Source organism: Prenolepis imparis, unplaced genomic scaffold, assembly GCF_030444845.1.
Source record: "Prenolepis imparis isolate NDT839.2.m4 unplaced genomic scaffold, iyPreImpa1.0 SCAF_14, whole genome shotgun sequence".
In the NCBI taxonomy this organism is placed as follows: Eukaryota; Metazoa; Arthropoda; class Insecta; order Hymenoptera; family Formicidae; genus Prenolepis; species Prenolepis imparis.
The window spans coordinates 8,682,224-8,696,959 of record NW_028141172.1 but is presented as its reverse complement, the minus strand read 5'-3'; the positions used below and the strand labels follow the sequence as shown (position 1 = coordinate 8,696,959).

The 14,736-nt window shown below is 28.8% G+C and overlaps 1 protein-coding gene across 5 annotated transcripts; it reads left to right on the top strand.

Annotated features, from left to right (window-relative positions):
• The first annotated feature begins 3,385 nt into the window (after positions 1-3,385).
• On the top strand, positions 3,386-14,128 carry LOC145945212 (uncharacterized). Of its 5 annotated transcripts, none has more exons than XM_083054070.1 (10): positions 3,386-3,531; positions 6,406-6,602; positions 7,524-7,743; positions 9,081-9,374; positions 9,619-9,815; positions 9,910-10,065; positions 10,272-10,560; positions 10,633-10,761; positions 10,944-11,187; positions 11,941-14,128. In XM_083054070.1, exons 2-10 carry the CDS (start codon positions 6,532-6,534, stop codon positions 11,973-11,975), a joined length of 1,635 nt encoding a protein of 544 aa, XP_082910196.1. In that variant the 5' UTR covers positions 3,386-3,531; positions 6,406-6,531; the 3' UTR covers positions 11,976-14,128. The 5 variants fall into 5 exon arrangements, with proteins under 5 accessions (XP_082910196.1, XP_082910197.1, XP_082910198.1 ...); XM_083054071.1 differs by lacking the exon at positions 11,941-14,128 and adding an exon at positions 11,462-11,838; XM_083054072.1 differs by lacking the exon at positions 11,941-14,128 and adding an exon at positions 11,425-11,838.
• The last annotated feature ends 608 nt before the right edge of the window (positions 14,129-14,736 follow it).

Here is a 14,736-nt window from a genome sequence, read left to right as displayed (position 1 = left end):
TATATATTATAATGTGTATATTTTATTGTTCAAATTATAAATTTTTTATAATAAGAATATTTATATTTTTCAGAATAATATGAAGCGAGTAAAGCAGAAGCAAGCGACCAGGCGGCTAAAATTATTATATATGATTTTATATAAATTTATTTATATATTTTAAGATATTAATTATTAAAAAATTAATTATTAATTGTTTATTTCTAGAAGACAATGTAAACTTTAGCAAAAATGATAATTATGTGGCAAAAGATAGAACAGTTATTATTAAAAAATTATTTATTTTTAATTTTTAGTGAAAGTGTATACATATACATTGAAGTATGCATGAGAATTGTATAAACAAAATATTGCTCATTCTTTAATATATTTATTTGATCTGATACAAGTAATTGTCTCAGCAATAAAAAACAAACTTCAAAACGTACATACATACATATATATTACGAAAGCAAAGAATAACATATATATATATTTAATCCTCAAATTCTATTTCAATGCGAATTTGCTGCAAAGATAAAAATAATAGAAAATTATTTTCTTGCCATTTAATTATTATTATTTTATTATTGTATTTCTGAAAATTACAAAAAAACACTATTTGTAAATTATTTTTATTTTTATTAAAATATGTGGAAAATGCAAAATCCCTATTCATACTATATAGTTTACATATTACATGAAGATGTGAAATTTGAGGGTTAACAAATGTTATATATACGATTTATATACTATGTAAAATGTAAGGAAAAGTTTATGCTTTACCTTATCGGAATCAGTAGCGTTGATTAATCCAAAAGGCGCGGCGTTATTCACTTTAAAATCTCTGAGAGAGCCACACGGAAAATTCGAGAAGGTGTGAATAGGTTGCAATAGTGTGGAGATTTATTTCCATTTAATGTTAGTAACAATTTTTTTCCTATAAATTTAATATCTTAATTAGACTTTTCAGCAACATTTATCAATTTTTATCAAATACAAAGAAAATGACAGAAATTTGTTAAAAACTTCAATTTTCATAATTTTAATTAGTTTAACACATTTTCAATGTTGAAAAATTATTTTCTTGCAAGTTAATTATTACCATTGTATATCAAAAAAAATTTTACAAAAGAAATACTATTTTTGTAAATCAAAATTGTTTTTATTTTTATTAAAGATATTAAGAAATATTAAGAATCAATAACATATACCTCTGCCTCGATCAACATGGTAAACATTTTGAGCACTTAGGCCCTGCACACACAATAGAGAAAATAGGAATAGGAATAAATATTAAGCATTAGATCTATTGCACAATATAAAAGTACAAAAGCAATAGGAACAGAAAATAGAAAATATTCATCAATAGAAAGCAAGGAATATCTATTATTTTTATCCCCTAATATCTATCTGATTCTGTTGACGCATGGCTATTTTTATTCTCTGTTTTTATTGTTTATGTTCTTATTGTTTTATTGTCTATAGGGCCTTAATTATTGTAATAATAAAAAGATTAATTCGAAATTTTCATTCTGATTTATTTCGTTGATATCCTGACAACGGTTGAATTTTCGAAATATACTCTTATATATACAAAGTTATCAAGCTTGAGTACTACCGATGGAGTGATTAATAGCTCTTTCTATTTAAAAAAGATTTTTTTATTATTGGCATCAAAAGTGGTCATTCAAGGTTATTCAGGGTTATTAAAGTATGTGTCCCTATTTGTTCTACAATTTTGATATTGGAATGTCTTCCCGTATCTCTAACTTCACTGTTTTCGAGAAAAATATGTGAACTTTTTATCAAATTCACTCTGTATATATTTTTTATATATTTTTTCTTTCTGTAATCTCTGTCCATATAAACTGTCCATATAAAAATAATAAGAAAAATAGTAGAATAAGTAGAATAATAAAAAAATAATTTTTTCGCATCAGTATCTTTAATGAAAAAGTGAAATATGAAAAAATGAAAAAAATGCTCGTAATTAATATAATTACGTAATTATAATTTTATATATTTATTTATTGGTAACTTTTCTCATTTTTTCAAATTTTATTTTTTTAACGAAATCGATGCAAAAATTATTCTTCTAAATATTTTTTAATTATTCTTATTTTTTTAACTATTTTTATTATTTTTCTATAATGATAGAAATTTTACAAGAAAAAAACCATATATGAATATATTTTATATATAATTAAGGCCATTGATGGTAAAAAGGCACATAGGCTTGCCCTTTTTCTGGAAATCGTCTAAATTGACATAGATATGTCATATACAATGTATAATATACAAAGGATTTTTATTATTTTTCTTATAATAATATTAGAAATTTTACAAAAAAAAAACTATATGAATATATTTTATATATAATTGAGGCCATTGATGGAAAAAAGGCACATAGGCTTGCCCTTTTTCTGTAAATCGTCTAAATTGACATATGGTATGTCATACATACAATGTATAATATACAAAGGACATGTTACTTCTCTAATGTAACAATATTATATAATAAGTAATATAATAATAATAATGACAATAATAATATATATAACATTTAATATATAATATACAGGGTGGGCTATTTTAATCAATCCACGCAAATATCTTTTGAATGCATTTTAGAGAAAAATATTTCATACAAAAGTTTTTTGATTTTGAGGGGGACATAAGATGGTGTCATTGGTTTGATCTTGGATAGTCATTTGAAGGTCACATGAAGGTCATCTTCAATTTCTTAAATGGAAACCCCTATTTTTCAATGCATATTCTTGTATAGCTTATCTCGAGAGCTTTCCAAAACACTATAATAAAATGTTTTTCCGTTAAGTATGTTCGAGTTATGAGGCTATAAAAGTATATTAAGGTAAGATTACCAAAAACTGAATATTTTACAAGATATTTTACATTTTATGTCAAAAAATTTTTAACTTTAAGCCTCATAACTCGAAAAATACTTAACAGAAGAACATTTTATTATAGTGTTTTGGAAAGCTCTTGAGATAAACTACAAAAATATGCAATAAAATGGAGCTTTTTGTTTAAAAAAAATTAAGTTGACCTTGACCTGACCTTGGCAACGCCATCCAAGGTCAAACTGATAAGGCCAATAAATAGACCTCTTGAAACCGTACAACTTTTGTTTGAAACATTTTTTTCTAAAATTACAAATAAAAAAGTTTTTGGGAGTGGTCAATTAAAATGGGACACCCTGTATATATATATATATATATATATATATATATATATATATTATTTAAGATAAAACAACTATATTCAAAATCCAAAGACAAAGAGAAAAGAAATATTTAAAGAATTCAACTGAAAACAAAACTCGTTTTTCATTTATAAAGGTTGGTAATCCTGCACGATGAGTAATTCGACTTGGAGGATTTTTAAAATCTTTATATCTCTACTGGCGCAAGATCAGGTCTCTGCAGTTGCCCGCTAGTTGCATCAGAAAACAGTCGCTTCTGTCATTGAATACACTTTCGCCGCACGTTCTTTTTCATCACAGAAGGATAGTATAATATAATACAACAAGTGAGTAAAGCAATCAATTGCATTCGCATCTGCTCCATCTCATAGTCACCTCTCGCAAAATAAAAATCGAATCTTTTTCGATATCGATATATAGACATCATATTAGATTGATCGAATACGTTCACTCCTTCCCTATGCGATTTTTGTGCTGCAAACAGAAAAGAACTAACAGATGTTATTTATCTATCTACTATATTTTTTACGTCTTATTTGATAACCGAATTTTTTTCCTCATCTTACTTGGCCTTCTCATTTACAAATACAACTCCAATTTCAATTTATTCAAATGTCATGTATTAAAAACACGATTTCATGCATTGCGTTGCATACATACATCTTCTCGTATCTCAAATTTTTGCAATTTCTTAGAGATTTCGATTGATTAATAGAAAAATGCTGTTTTAAAATCAATCAAAATCGATATAAGTCGAAGTCATTCGATCAGTTTTTGTTCTTTTCTTTTTTTAAATTTTTTATTAATATTACGCGTTGCAATTTTTCTTCTGGATTATCGAGAGTACGACAATAGAATTTAATTAAGTTTCTTACCTTAAAGCCTTTGATCTATTTTTTATTGCGTTATATACCTTATACTTTTGACATTCAAAATGATATATGTACAGACGATGATATTGGAGAAAAAGAAGAAAAAGAGAAATATCGCAAAAAAGTACAGATAAAAATTAAATTTATTGTTTAAAACGAAAAAATTAATGTTAATATTTAAGATAACATTTTTTTATTAAAAATCTATTTTCTATTATATTTTAGATACTTATGTTTTTTGAACATGTTTATATATTTTATTCTCTCTCTATACATTGTCACATTTTTGAATATTTAAGATTTCAAATATTGTGATTTTTCTGTGTCTTATTATTAGTCGATATTTTAAAATTTTAATTAAAAAAAAAATATTCTTAAAATAGTTGTAAATATTATAGTATGTAGATAAAGTTCTTATAAATTCATAAAGTTCTTTTTTTTTGTAAATGTTAATTTTTGATCTTGTATTGTTAAAATATAGAACTTTAATCTGCTAATTCTATATGTTTGATTCGTAAAATCTTAGAAATCTATAGAATATTTCTAGGTTTTTAAAATATTAAAAATGTTAAATTTTGAAATTTCTCCAATAAGAATATTTGTTGAAAAATAATAACATTTATATTAAAATTATATTAACATTATGCGCGTTTATGTGACTGTGGTACATTATAGATAATACATTAATTGACGTTTCATTTACTTATTCGTTGCAATAACAGTTATCTGCTTTCTTAACATTCTATTTGCAGCACAACATAGATTGTCATAAAGGAATATTTCCTGTTCGACTCAGCAAATTGTGCATTACTTTATTTTAATCTTTTTATTATTAATAATAATACCTAATAATAAAATAGAAAGATTGAAATAAAGTAATTTAATCGCTATAATTTAATGCAGTAAAAGAATTGATGGATTTTCAAGACTTGCTTGCACATCTGCTACTTATATAAAATCTATACTTATATAAAAGATAAAATAGATCTGTTGCACTTGAAACACACATGGCTTGATGGCCCACATGGCTTCTTGAAGGAACGCTTATTTACGTGTCCATAAATAGCTACACGCATCTCATTCTTTCATCACATCCATAAAAGAAAGGCTTTGAGTCGCGCTGCAGCTTAAGAGAAGTTACTTGGTAATAAATGCACATATATTCAATGAAATATAATCTTTTATTTATCTAACTTTTGCTTAAGTGAATTAATATTTAAATTTAAAAACATTTATAATGTCAAAGATAATATACATACATATATACATATACTACTAAAAAAATCGTATAACTCGGTGAAAAAAAATCGTAAAAATATTTTTAAAATAACATTTTCTAATCAAAATATTATAGTTTATAAAACTTGAGTTGAATTTTTCAAGAGAAATTTTTTTATCGAGCTGCAGAGTATCAAAATATGTAATTTTAAGGAACAAAACAATGTGTTCCTTTTTAAAGCATAGAAGAGGGAAGATAAAAAATGTTTAAAACTACCAGTTCCGCGTCAAAGTTCAAGTGCTTTTTTAGTTTACGATGATTTTTCACCCCGAATTTCAGCAGTTTAAAAATAGCCGAATTTTTAGGATATGAAAAATTTTCTCTTTTTTTTAGTAGTGTATGATATATAATCGACATAATAGTTCATTCCTAAAAGAAGACAAATTTTAGAAAGAAATAAAAGCTTAAAGTATTATATTTTATTAATTTTGGTTTAAAACAAAAAAATATAATACTTTATATTATTCACATATAATAAAAATATAATATATATTATATATTAATTATAAATTATAAAAATAATATTAATAAAACAATCTAACGTTTATGAATGTCTATGAAAGCTAAATCTACGAATCTGAATTAATATTAGAATTTTTATATCATTATAATATAGGGTGTTTCAGTAAGTTGTATTCAAAATAGCGATATTTAGATATATCATGCATAGTTCTTATAAAATTTTTAGCGAAATAGTAAACTTAACAAATTAACATATATTTATATATATAATTAATTAAATAAATTGAAACATGCTTTTATATATATATGCTAATATACGAAGTACATCACTGTCTTCTACGCGATTACAACTGATGATTATGACTAATTTATTATGTGAGTAATTTCTCTCTCTATATGTATATATATATTTTCTTGAGGTCATCATGGGTGACTTGCGTACTTCTTATCTCAAAGTAAAAGTTCATTCAATTAGATGCATGGGGAGAAAGATGCTTTATAGCATACAGTATAGAAGTAGTGACATCCTTGTTTATGTTTGGCATAATTTTATTAATTTTCTTCACTGTCTTCTTAATTTGTATCAGATTTTCTCAGCGTTCAACATCAAACTCCTTTGACCAACATAATAATATCATAATACCAAGTAAAAAACACTCCAATACAGATTAATATAGATTACAGTACTTTGGACAAGCAACAACAACAAGACAATGAGACTGTTCATTTTTTTGGTGCTCCTATATTGTTTTTGCACCAATATTGGTCACACCAGAGAGATAACGTATGTAATTTATTAATTACTTAATTTACAAGTTGATATTTTGAATATGTTCTTCTTTTTTCAAATTGAAAGTTTTCAGTATTATATTTATTTTATATATGTAGTTATATATACAAGAATGAACCATTTATAATGTTAATAATATCTCGAAATATCTCGTAAAATACCTATGCATCTTATGAAAAAATGTTTCAGAGAAAAGTTGCATAGTATCAAAAGAAACATATAGTACTATAGTCTCTTTTTGCTACCTTGTTTTTTTATCGAGATATAAAGCAGGATTTCGATAGAGTATCCAAGTGAATAAAAAATATTATAATGTACAGAGGATATAAAGTTATAGTTTACGAGATATTTTATACTTTAATCTGACATAATTTTACATAAACTATGAAATATCTCTTAAAATATTTATTTTTCAATAATCTTACCTCAATACTTTTATGCATAAAATAATGAAAGTATATAATGTGCAACTATAACAGTTACATATTTTTTCTTAAAAATAACTGTGGACTTTCTTTACATAAATTGATTTTTCTCATTATTTTATGCATAAAAAGTATTGAAATAAAATTATCGAAAAATGAAACTATTAAACTTTATACATATTCAGTATAATACTTTTTTACTCACTATTGAATACTCTATCAAAATCCGGAAAGGAATGTTGGACATCCGATTTAAAAAATCGAAGGTCTTTATATGTCAATAAAAAAGCAAAAGGTAGCAAAAAATGATTATGGAACTATGTCTCCCTTGATACTATGCTTTTGGTCTGAAACTTTTTTTCATAGGATGCATATTTTACGAAATATTTGCCATTAACATTATAAATGGTTCACCGTTTATATATATATATATATATATATATATATATATATATATATCCCATAAATATAATTACATCAATTTTTATAGTCATGAAGACATTAAAGATGCTATGTTAAGCTTAGTACATATGATGCGAGAGAATACAGAAAAACTCGAAAGGCACGAAGCAAGAGAGCGGCAGCTGGGTGAACAATTAAAAAAAACCATAACCATCCTGACGAAGCGTGTATCCGCTGTGGATGCTCTGAAACTGCAGCTAAATAAATTGGATGAGAGAATCTCAGGAATAGAGCATTTGTTCGCCCAGGTGATCATCTACTTTTGAATACTAAACCTTTTAGATACTACACACCAAAATATAATGTGGATCAGAGATATGCATTATTTGAAATAGATACATTAAAATAGAAATACAAAAAGAAAAATGTCTATTTTGCACTTAAAATACATTTTTCAAAAACTATTTTATATTTCCATTTAAATGGTTTTTATTTCCCATTTTCTATTTCAAATACATTTTTCTTGCAAATTAAAAATTAATCAATTATTTTCCATTTCCTATTTATGAGGGTCTAAAAAGACATTTTGCACTTTGCATTTTCAAATGAAAAGGTTCCAACTATTTTGCATTTTTTATGGGGTTGGATAAGGATTTAGACATCCATTTCGCACATCTCCCTTTAGTGACTATCTTCTAAACAACTGTTTAAGATGAAACGCCATTATAGCGGCTTTATTTCATATCTGATATTAAAAGTTGTAAGACAGAAATATTTTCTATCTAAAATGCCGGCGTCACACGATGTAGGTTTTTCTGTATAATTAGCTGTACGCTAGTTTGTACGCTGCTGTGCTTGCACTTGTGCATGCCAGACACTTCGATGCATTGAGTGCGAAAGTCTAGCTTGTATGATTTCTATGTTTGCTACGGTGCATTATTTCGTGCTCGTTTCCTTGCATGCACCAATCAGCGTTTCAGAAATGTTTCATTCAATGCAATCTTCACTGTTGATATGATATGTCAAAATCGTTTGACAGAATATTAATATTTTAATAAAAATGTGGAATAAAGAACAAATAGTTTCTACGATTTCTTGTATTTATTTCGCGATGAAGTAATAGCACGAATGCAGCCAATCTTCGTCGTCGCAAAATTTCATTTACTATATACAGGAGCTGTTGTTCCTCCATATTAATCTCTTTTAAAATATTTTATTTAATTATCAAAACCTATCAACCAGCTATGATTGACGTTTGACGTTTTCTGACGTCGTCTGACGTCTTCATACAACACTCCATACAGCAAACCAACTTCGTGTGACGTGTTTATACAACGCTCTATGCAGCAAACCAAGCAACGTACAGGATACAAGCTAGCATACAAGCTAATCATACAAAAAAACGTACATCGTGTGACGCCGGCTTAACACACATTTTATCTGTCAGCATAATATATGTTTACATCTATCTATATTTGTTTTATCAAAAGATCGACGTATTAACGACAGTATTAACACCGATCGGTCTGCGACTGGCACTCTGACAGAGTTGTACGTATAAAGACAGAGCTCAGCCGTAGCGAAAGGAGTTAATAAAAGCAATAATATTATTTTTTGGAGTGTTAACAATGTTTTTCCCGCGCAGAAGGATGAGAGAGAACGCATACAGATGCAGAAGACGATAGACAGTTTGGAGGATTTGGAGAACCGTTTGGAAAGTTGGCTCACGGATATTGAGAACAAAGTTGCAGTGATAAATAGTCGCCCAGATGCTACATCGAATAATAATTTTACCGTTATTCTCAGTAAATTGGATAAGATCGAAAATAATTCGATGGAGGGGATTGTAAGGCTTAAAGAGGCTCTGCATAGTAATGTAGCGAAAATGGATAGAGAATCAATGACTCTAATGGAAAAGGCGCATACGATCTTCTTAGAGGTAATCTATTTGTAGTGCAAACCTAGCACGTCAGAATTTAGAAGTAAATTGTGGTATAATAAGCCAAAAATGGCGTTTTTGGCCATTTTTAACATTTTTTAGCGACAAAAAGAAAACTGATTTTTAAATAAACTTAATGAGATCTGAAAGTATAATTCAAGAGCTTTCAAATGAATTTTGGTTCATGATCGTATGACTTTTTTTCATCAAGTTATAGCTGTTTATGAACGCTTGTGTTATATAGGTGCAGGATGTAGCTTCTAAGATTAGAGATATCGAGAACTCTCTAGAGAATATAAAACAACTGACGCAAAGCGTTCAAGAGAAACCATCGGAACGGCAACTAGATTTGACTTCAACGTTTGAAGAGTACGTCAAGAAGTTAATACGAATACAAGAGTTAATGGAAAGCTCTTCTAACAGATTACACGAATTACCCAGGTAACTTTGTATGCAAGACTCTCATGATTAAATTTGAATTAACATTCTTTATGAAAATATGTGAACATTTAATATTTTAATGTGTCAAATATAGAATAAACGAAGTGCAGATGCTACACAACGAGACGCAGGCCATGTTGCAGGAGACCAAGCACGTATTAAAGGATATCGTTACAAATGGTATCAATAATATCGAGGACAGAATAACAGAGACGAAGGAAGAAACTAAAGATTCAGTAGGAGCATTACGGTAAATTTTATTATCTGAGGAATCATAAACGTATAATTAAATATGGTATCTTTTTCTCATCTTTTATTGGATATCAAACATTATTTTTACATATATTAAACAAATAAGAATCAAGAACAGAAGACCATATTTAACGTTAAATATGAATCTAAATATATATTACGTAATTTAAAAAAATTTTTATTTTGATAATTTTGATGCTATAGGATGGACCTGGCTAACAACGCAGAACGTGTTAACCAGGAACTACAAGATCTAGAAAAGGGTCAGTCTGTGATGGTTTCCATGGCCGATCATGTGTTGGATACGAAAAAAAGAGTGGAGTATGGCGTACATCAGATCTTGCTGGAAGTGGGCGATCTAGTAAAGGCACAAGGTATCAACATCAACAGCACTCTTAGTCAAAGATTCGATGGAATCTCGAACGATATTATGGATAATCAGAACGGTGCTTTGGCAAACCTTACTAGCAAAATGGAACAGGAGATGAACAAAGTAAATGATTTGTCACTTGCTGACTGAGCTAGCCGTGTTGCCAGATTTATCATTACTATCTATATATTATAGGTTTGGCGGCAAATTAACGTGATGTACCAACAGATGTCGGAGAGTGCTCGAGCTTTAGACAAATTGCATCAACAAAATGAAGCTTACGTTAACGGTACAACATCTACTATGGGTGGAATGAAGAGTAAGGTAACAATAAGCACATAATTGAATTAAAATGTACATAATAAAAATTAATGTAAAAATTAATGTAAAATTTCTTTAAAATAAGTCAGGGGACGTTGTGTTAAATATGTATTCTGTATTTTATTTACTAATTTTTTATACTAATACTATTACAAAACTAATCACAAAAATCTGAAATTCTGCAGGTTGGCGAAATAACAAAACGTATGACGGAGGTGGATGAGAACTTAAATTATTTGCTCGGTCGCCTGTCCTTAGTGACGCAAGAATTCAATCAGATTAAGACAGGTTTAGGAAACGCGTTAGACAATATCAAAGCTTCTTTCAAGGTGGTCCAAGAGAAGGCGTTGGATTTGACCCATCCGGGTCCTCATCCGCTTCCGGAAAATTACAAGAATCCGAACGATTCCGAGACCAGGAAACCAGACGGTAAGCCTCTGTCGGATCTTGTAAGTCATATCTCGAATATACCCTCCAACTGACTACAAAATTTTCAAAAATTTCTATTTAAATTTCATTTGTTCGTTGAAATAATATAAAGTCCTGTAAACACAAAAAATCTCGTAATATTTTTTAAGATTACCAACACAATCACCAAAACTTCACTTAAAAACTTAAAAATGTTATTGTCGTTAATTCTTTTATTACGCAAACTGTTTGTTTTAGTTGTGACCGTAAAGTAAGCCATATATTTGATTCTCAGATCAAATGGTTGGTTCGGACTAATCTCAGCGGAAAAGATATCTTTTTCTTTAACGAATTAACATCTAGTATACCAATCACCAGCATCATATTATTATAATTATGATCATTAGAAATGATTGTAAGATTCTGCCATTTGAAAAACTTTCGCGAATATATTTAGTTTTTACTTTTTTACCTACCTTGGTTTAAAAATGGAAAAAGCTAATGAACCGATTATGTAACAATCTAATTCATTATATAAAATATAAAGTAAATATTACATAAAAATATAATTAGCAAACTGCAAATGTTTCATGCACATTTTTATAGAAGGTGGACAAGACTCTTGTAAAGACTTGCAATGATTATTTTTTTGTCAAAAAATTTTTAAATGCAGTTTCTGTTTTATATAGAACATGTTCTTAACAATTATTTTTCCACAAATTAATATAAGTTTCTCTTATGTGAAGTTAAGATAAAGAAATATATTCTTTTAAGGGTCCTGCATACTCACTGCAGCCATCTTGAATTGATGACGTCAGAAGCGAGAAAATATACCATGAAAATTCTTGCGACTTACGCTAAAATATAAATGTTTTTCAATAAAATAAGGTTTGTAACCGATAGAACCGATTTGTAAAATATACCGAAAACTCTCCTTTTGTTTGGGTAAGCAATAAATAACATTGTATATGTCGAATTGAATTGAGGCTAATCAAGGACGAAAACCCGCTGTTTGACAGGTATCGAAATGAAATAAATATTTGCTTTTACATATTAAATTATAACAAAATGAGAGTTTTCGGTATATTTTAACACTATAACAATTATTTTAAAAATAGAAACACTGCACTAAAATGATAAATGACGCTGTAAGTCGCAAGAATAATTTATGTCATTTTCACGCTTTATAGTTTATAGTTTTGCCAAATGTGGCGCTGTCGTACAAATTTTACGGACTTGGCAATCGAGTATGCAGGAGCCTTAATAGATAATTTTAAGCGAATTTTAACAAAATTTTAGTTTATAACTTAGTCTCATATTTTTAATATTAAAAAATAAAAAATTATATAACATAAGATGTTTTTACTCAAAAGAGAAAAATCGATTTCAGTTTCATAAAAAATCTATCATTAAAATTTGATCCACAAAAACAGAACATCTCTAATGTTTCTTCCAAATACAGTGTTTAAAAAATCATTCATCAAGATTCATATGGTAGATAGTACACACAATACTGACAAGAGACATGTCACAACTGTCCGGAACCAATTTGATTCTCCTTCAATATGTTGTTAAACACAAAAATTTAAAAGGTACGTATTTTTTTATATGTACGGATTTTAAGGCTCCTGGGTGCTCACCGCGGCCATATTGGAATCGTGACGTCAGAGGCGAGAAATAACACGTTGAGATTAGATGCCATTTCTAAATAAAAACATATTTGCATAAAATAACACTTAAGATCTCTTTAATACACTTCTAAAAAACGCCGAAAACTATTCTTTTCCCTTGACAGTCAATCAACAACCGTAAAATGATCGAGATATCAGACTTTGACATGCGGAATGACTGCGCATGTGCAAAGACCAGACGGACTGGGCCTCATAATATTACATTTTACAGCTGTTGATTGATTATAAAGGGAAAAGGATAGTTTTCGGCGTTTTTTAGAAGTGTATTAAAGAGATTTTAAGGCCGGTATTCATAGTCGGTTCTTATATTTAAGAATGTCTTAAGTACAATCTTAAGATGTGATTAACCAATCACAGAGCCGTATTTGCATTTTAAGACATTACTTAAGACGGTCTTGAAATAAGAACGGACTATGAATACCGGCCTAAGTGTTATTTTATGCAAATGTTTTTATTTAGAAATGGCATCTAAAAATTTTTAGCGTGTGTTTTCTCGCCTCTGACGTCACGATTCCGACATGGTCGGCAAGGTACCAGGAGCCTTAAGAGGTAAAACACCCCTTTGAAAAAAAAACGGTGTTTTCTTTTCGAGTCGAATATCGTCGAAATTAAGAGATAGAAAAAAAATGTTAAACAAAAGTTTAATCGTTTGAAGAGTACTTTAAAGTTATAAGAAAACATTTTTTTAATATAATTTTTTTTTTTTTTTAAACCCTTACTACCCAATTTTTTTCAAAATTTTATAATTTTTTTCACTGAATTAAAAATTAATTTTTTTTCCAAATTCCACTATATATAATAAAATGATAAAATTTGTGTACTATCTTAACCACATAAATCTTGAATAATTTCTTTAACACTGTATATTATATATTTTTTAAATATTTGCAATGTACTTTTTTGCACTTATAAAAACATCTGCAATCTAACAATTAGTATTAGATGGACAATAGAATCTACTTAACTCCCGCCTCATAATCTCTATACAAGAGAGAAGGAGACAGGACACATTATTAGTATCTATATAGGGTAGCTTTTACTCGAATATTATATTTCTCTATTGCCACTATTTATAAAAGATAAAACCGTTATGCACACACAAAGAAAAAAATTTGGAGCGTGCAAAAAAATAAATCTTATGAAAATTATATAAAATCCTTATTAACTTTACTGTTCTTATGCAAATAGGTGAATTATTGAATATATTCGATATATTTTCATATATAATGTACGTTCAAGTTGTCATTGTAAAACTGCGATAAGCCAGCATACGTTTATATTCATTTATGCGTTTCATTTCTTTCTCCCTTTCATCATTTTCGCATGTACACTTGTTTTATACATATATTCACATAAACACACGACGCATGCACGCAAGCACAGGCACACAGATATTTAATAATTGGTAATATTATATGTATGTGCCATGTTTGTGTTATAACAGTTCTTTATTTCTAAATGGTAGAAAATACTTTTATTTACGCAAGAGTGCAAAGAGGGACTGATGGAGTCTGCATGCGTTGCAATAATTAAATCCGCGTTCCCTGCACGCAAGCGGAAGCCTACGCTTGGAGACGAATTCCCCTCCCCCCCCCCTCTCTCTCTCTCTCTCTCTCTCTCTCTCTCTCTCGCTCTCTCTCTCTCTCGCTCTCTCTCTCTCTCGCTCTACTCTCGTTGATCCCTCTCTCTCTCTCGCTCTCTCTCTCTCGTCTCTCTCTCTCTCTCTCGCTCTCTCTCTCTCGCTCTCTCTCTCTCTCGCTCTCTCTCTCTCTCGCTCTCTCTCTCTCTCGCTCTCTCTCTCTCTCGCTCTCTCTCTCTCTCGCCTCTCTCCTCTCTCTCTCGCTCTCTCTCTCAGTACTCTGCGTTGATACCACTGCTT

Bases quoted from the DNA above. Each gene is read 5' to 3' on its own strand.
- LOC145945212 (XM_083054068.1), top strand. From the start codon at position 6,532: ATGAGACTGTTCATTTTTTTGGTGCTCCTATATTGTTTTTGCACCAAT. The intron at 9,375-9,618 runs GTAATCTATTTG...TGTGTTATATAG, and splicing joins CGCATACGATCTTCTTAGAG to GTGCAGGATGTAGCTTCTAA. The intron at 9,816-9,909 runs GTAACTTTGTAT...TGTCAAATATAG, and splicing joins AGATTACACGAATTACCCAG to AATAAACGAAGTGCAGATGC.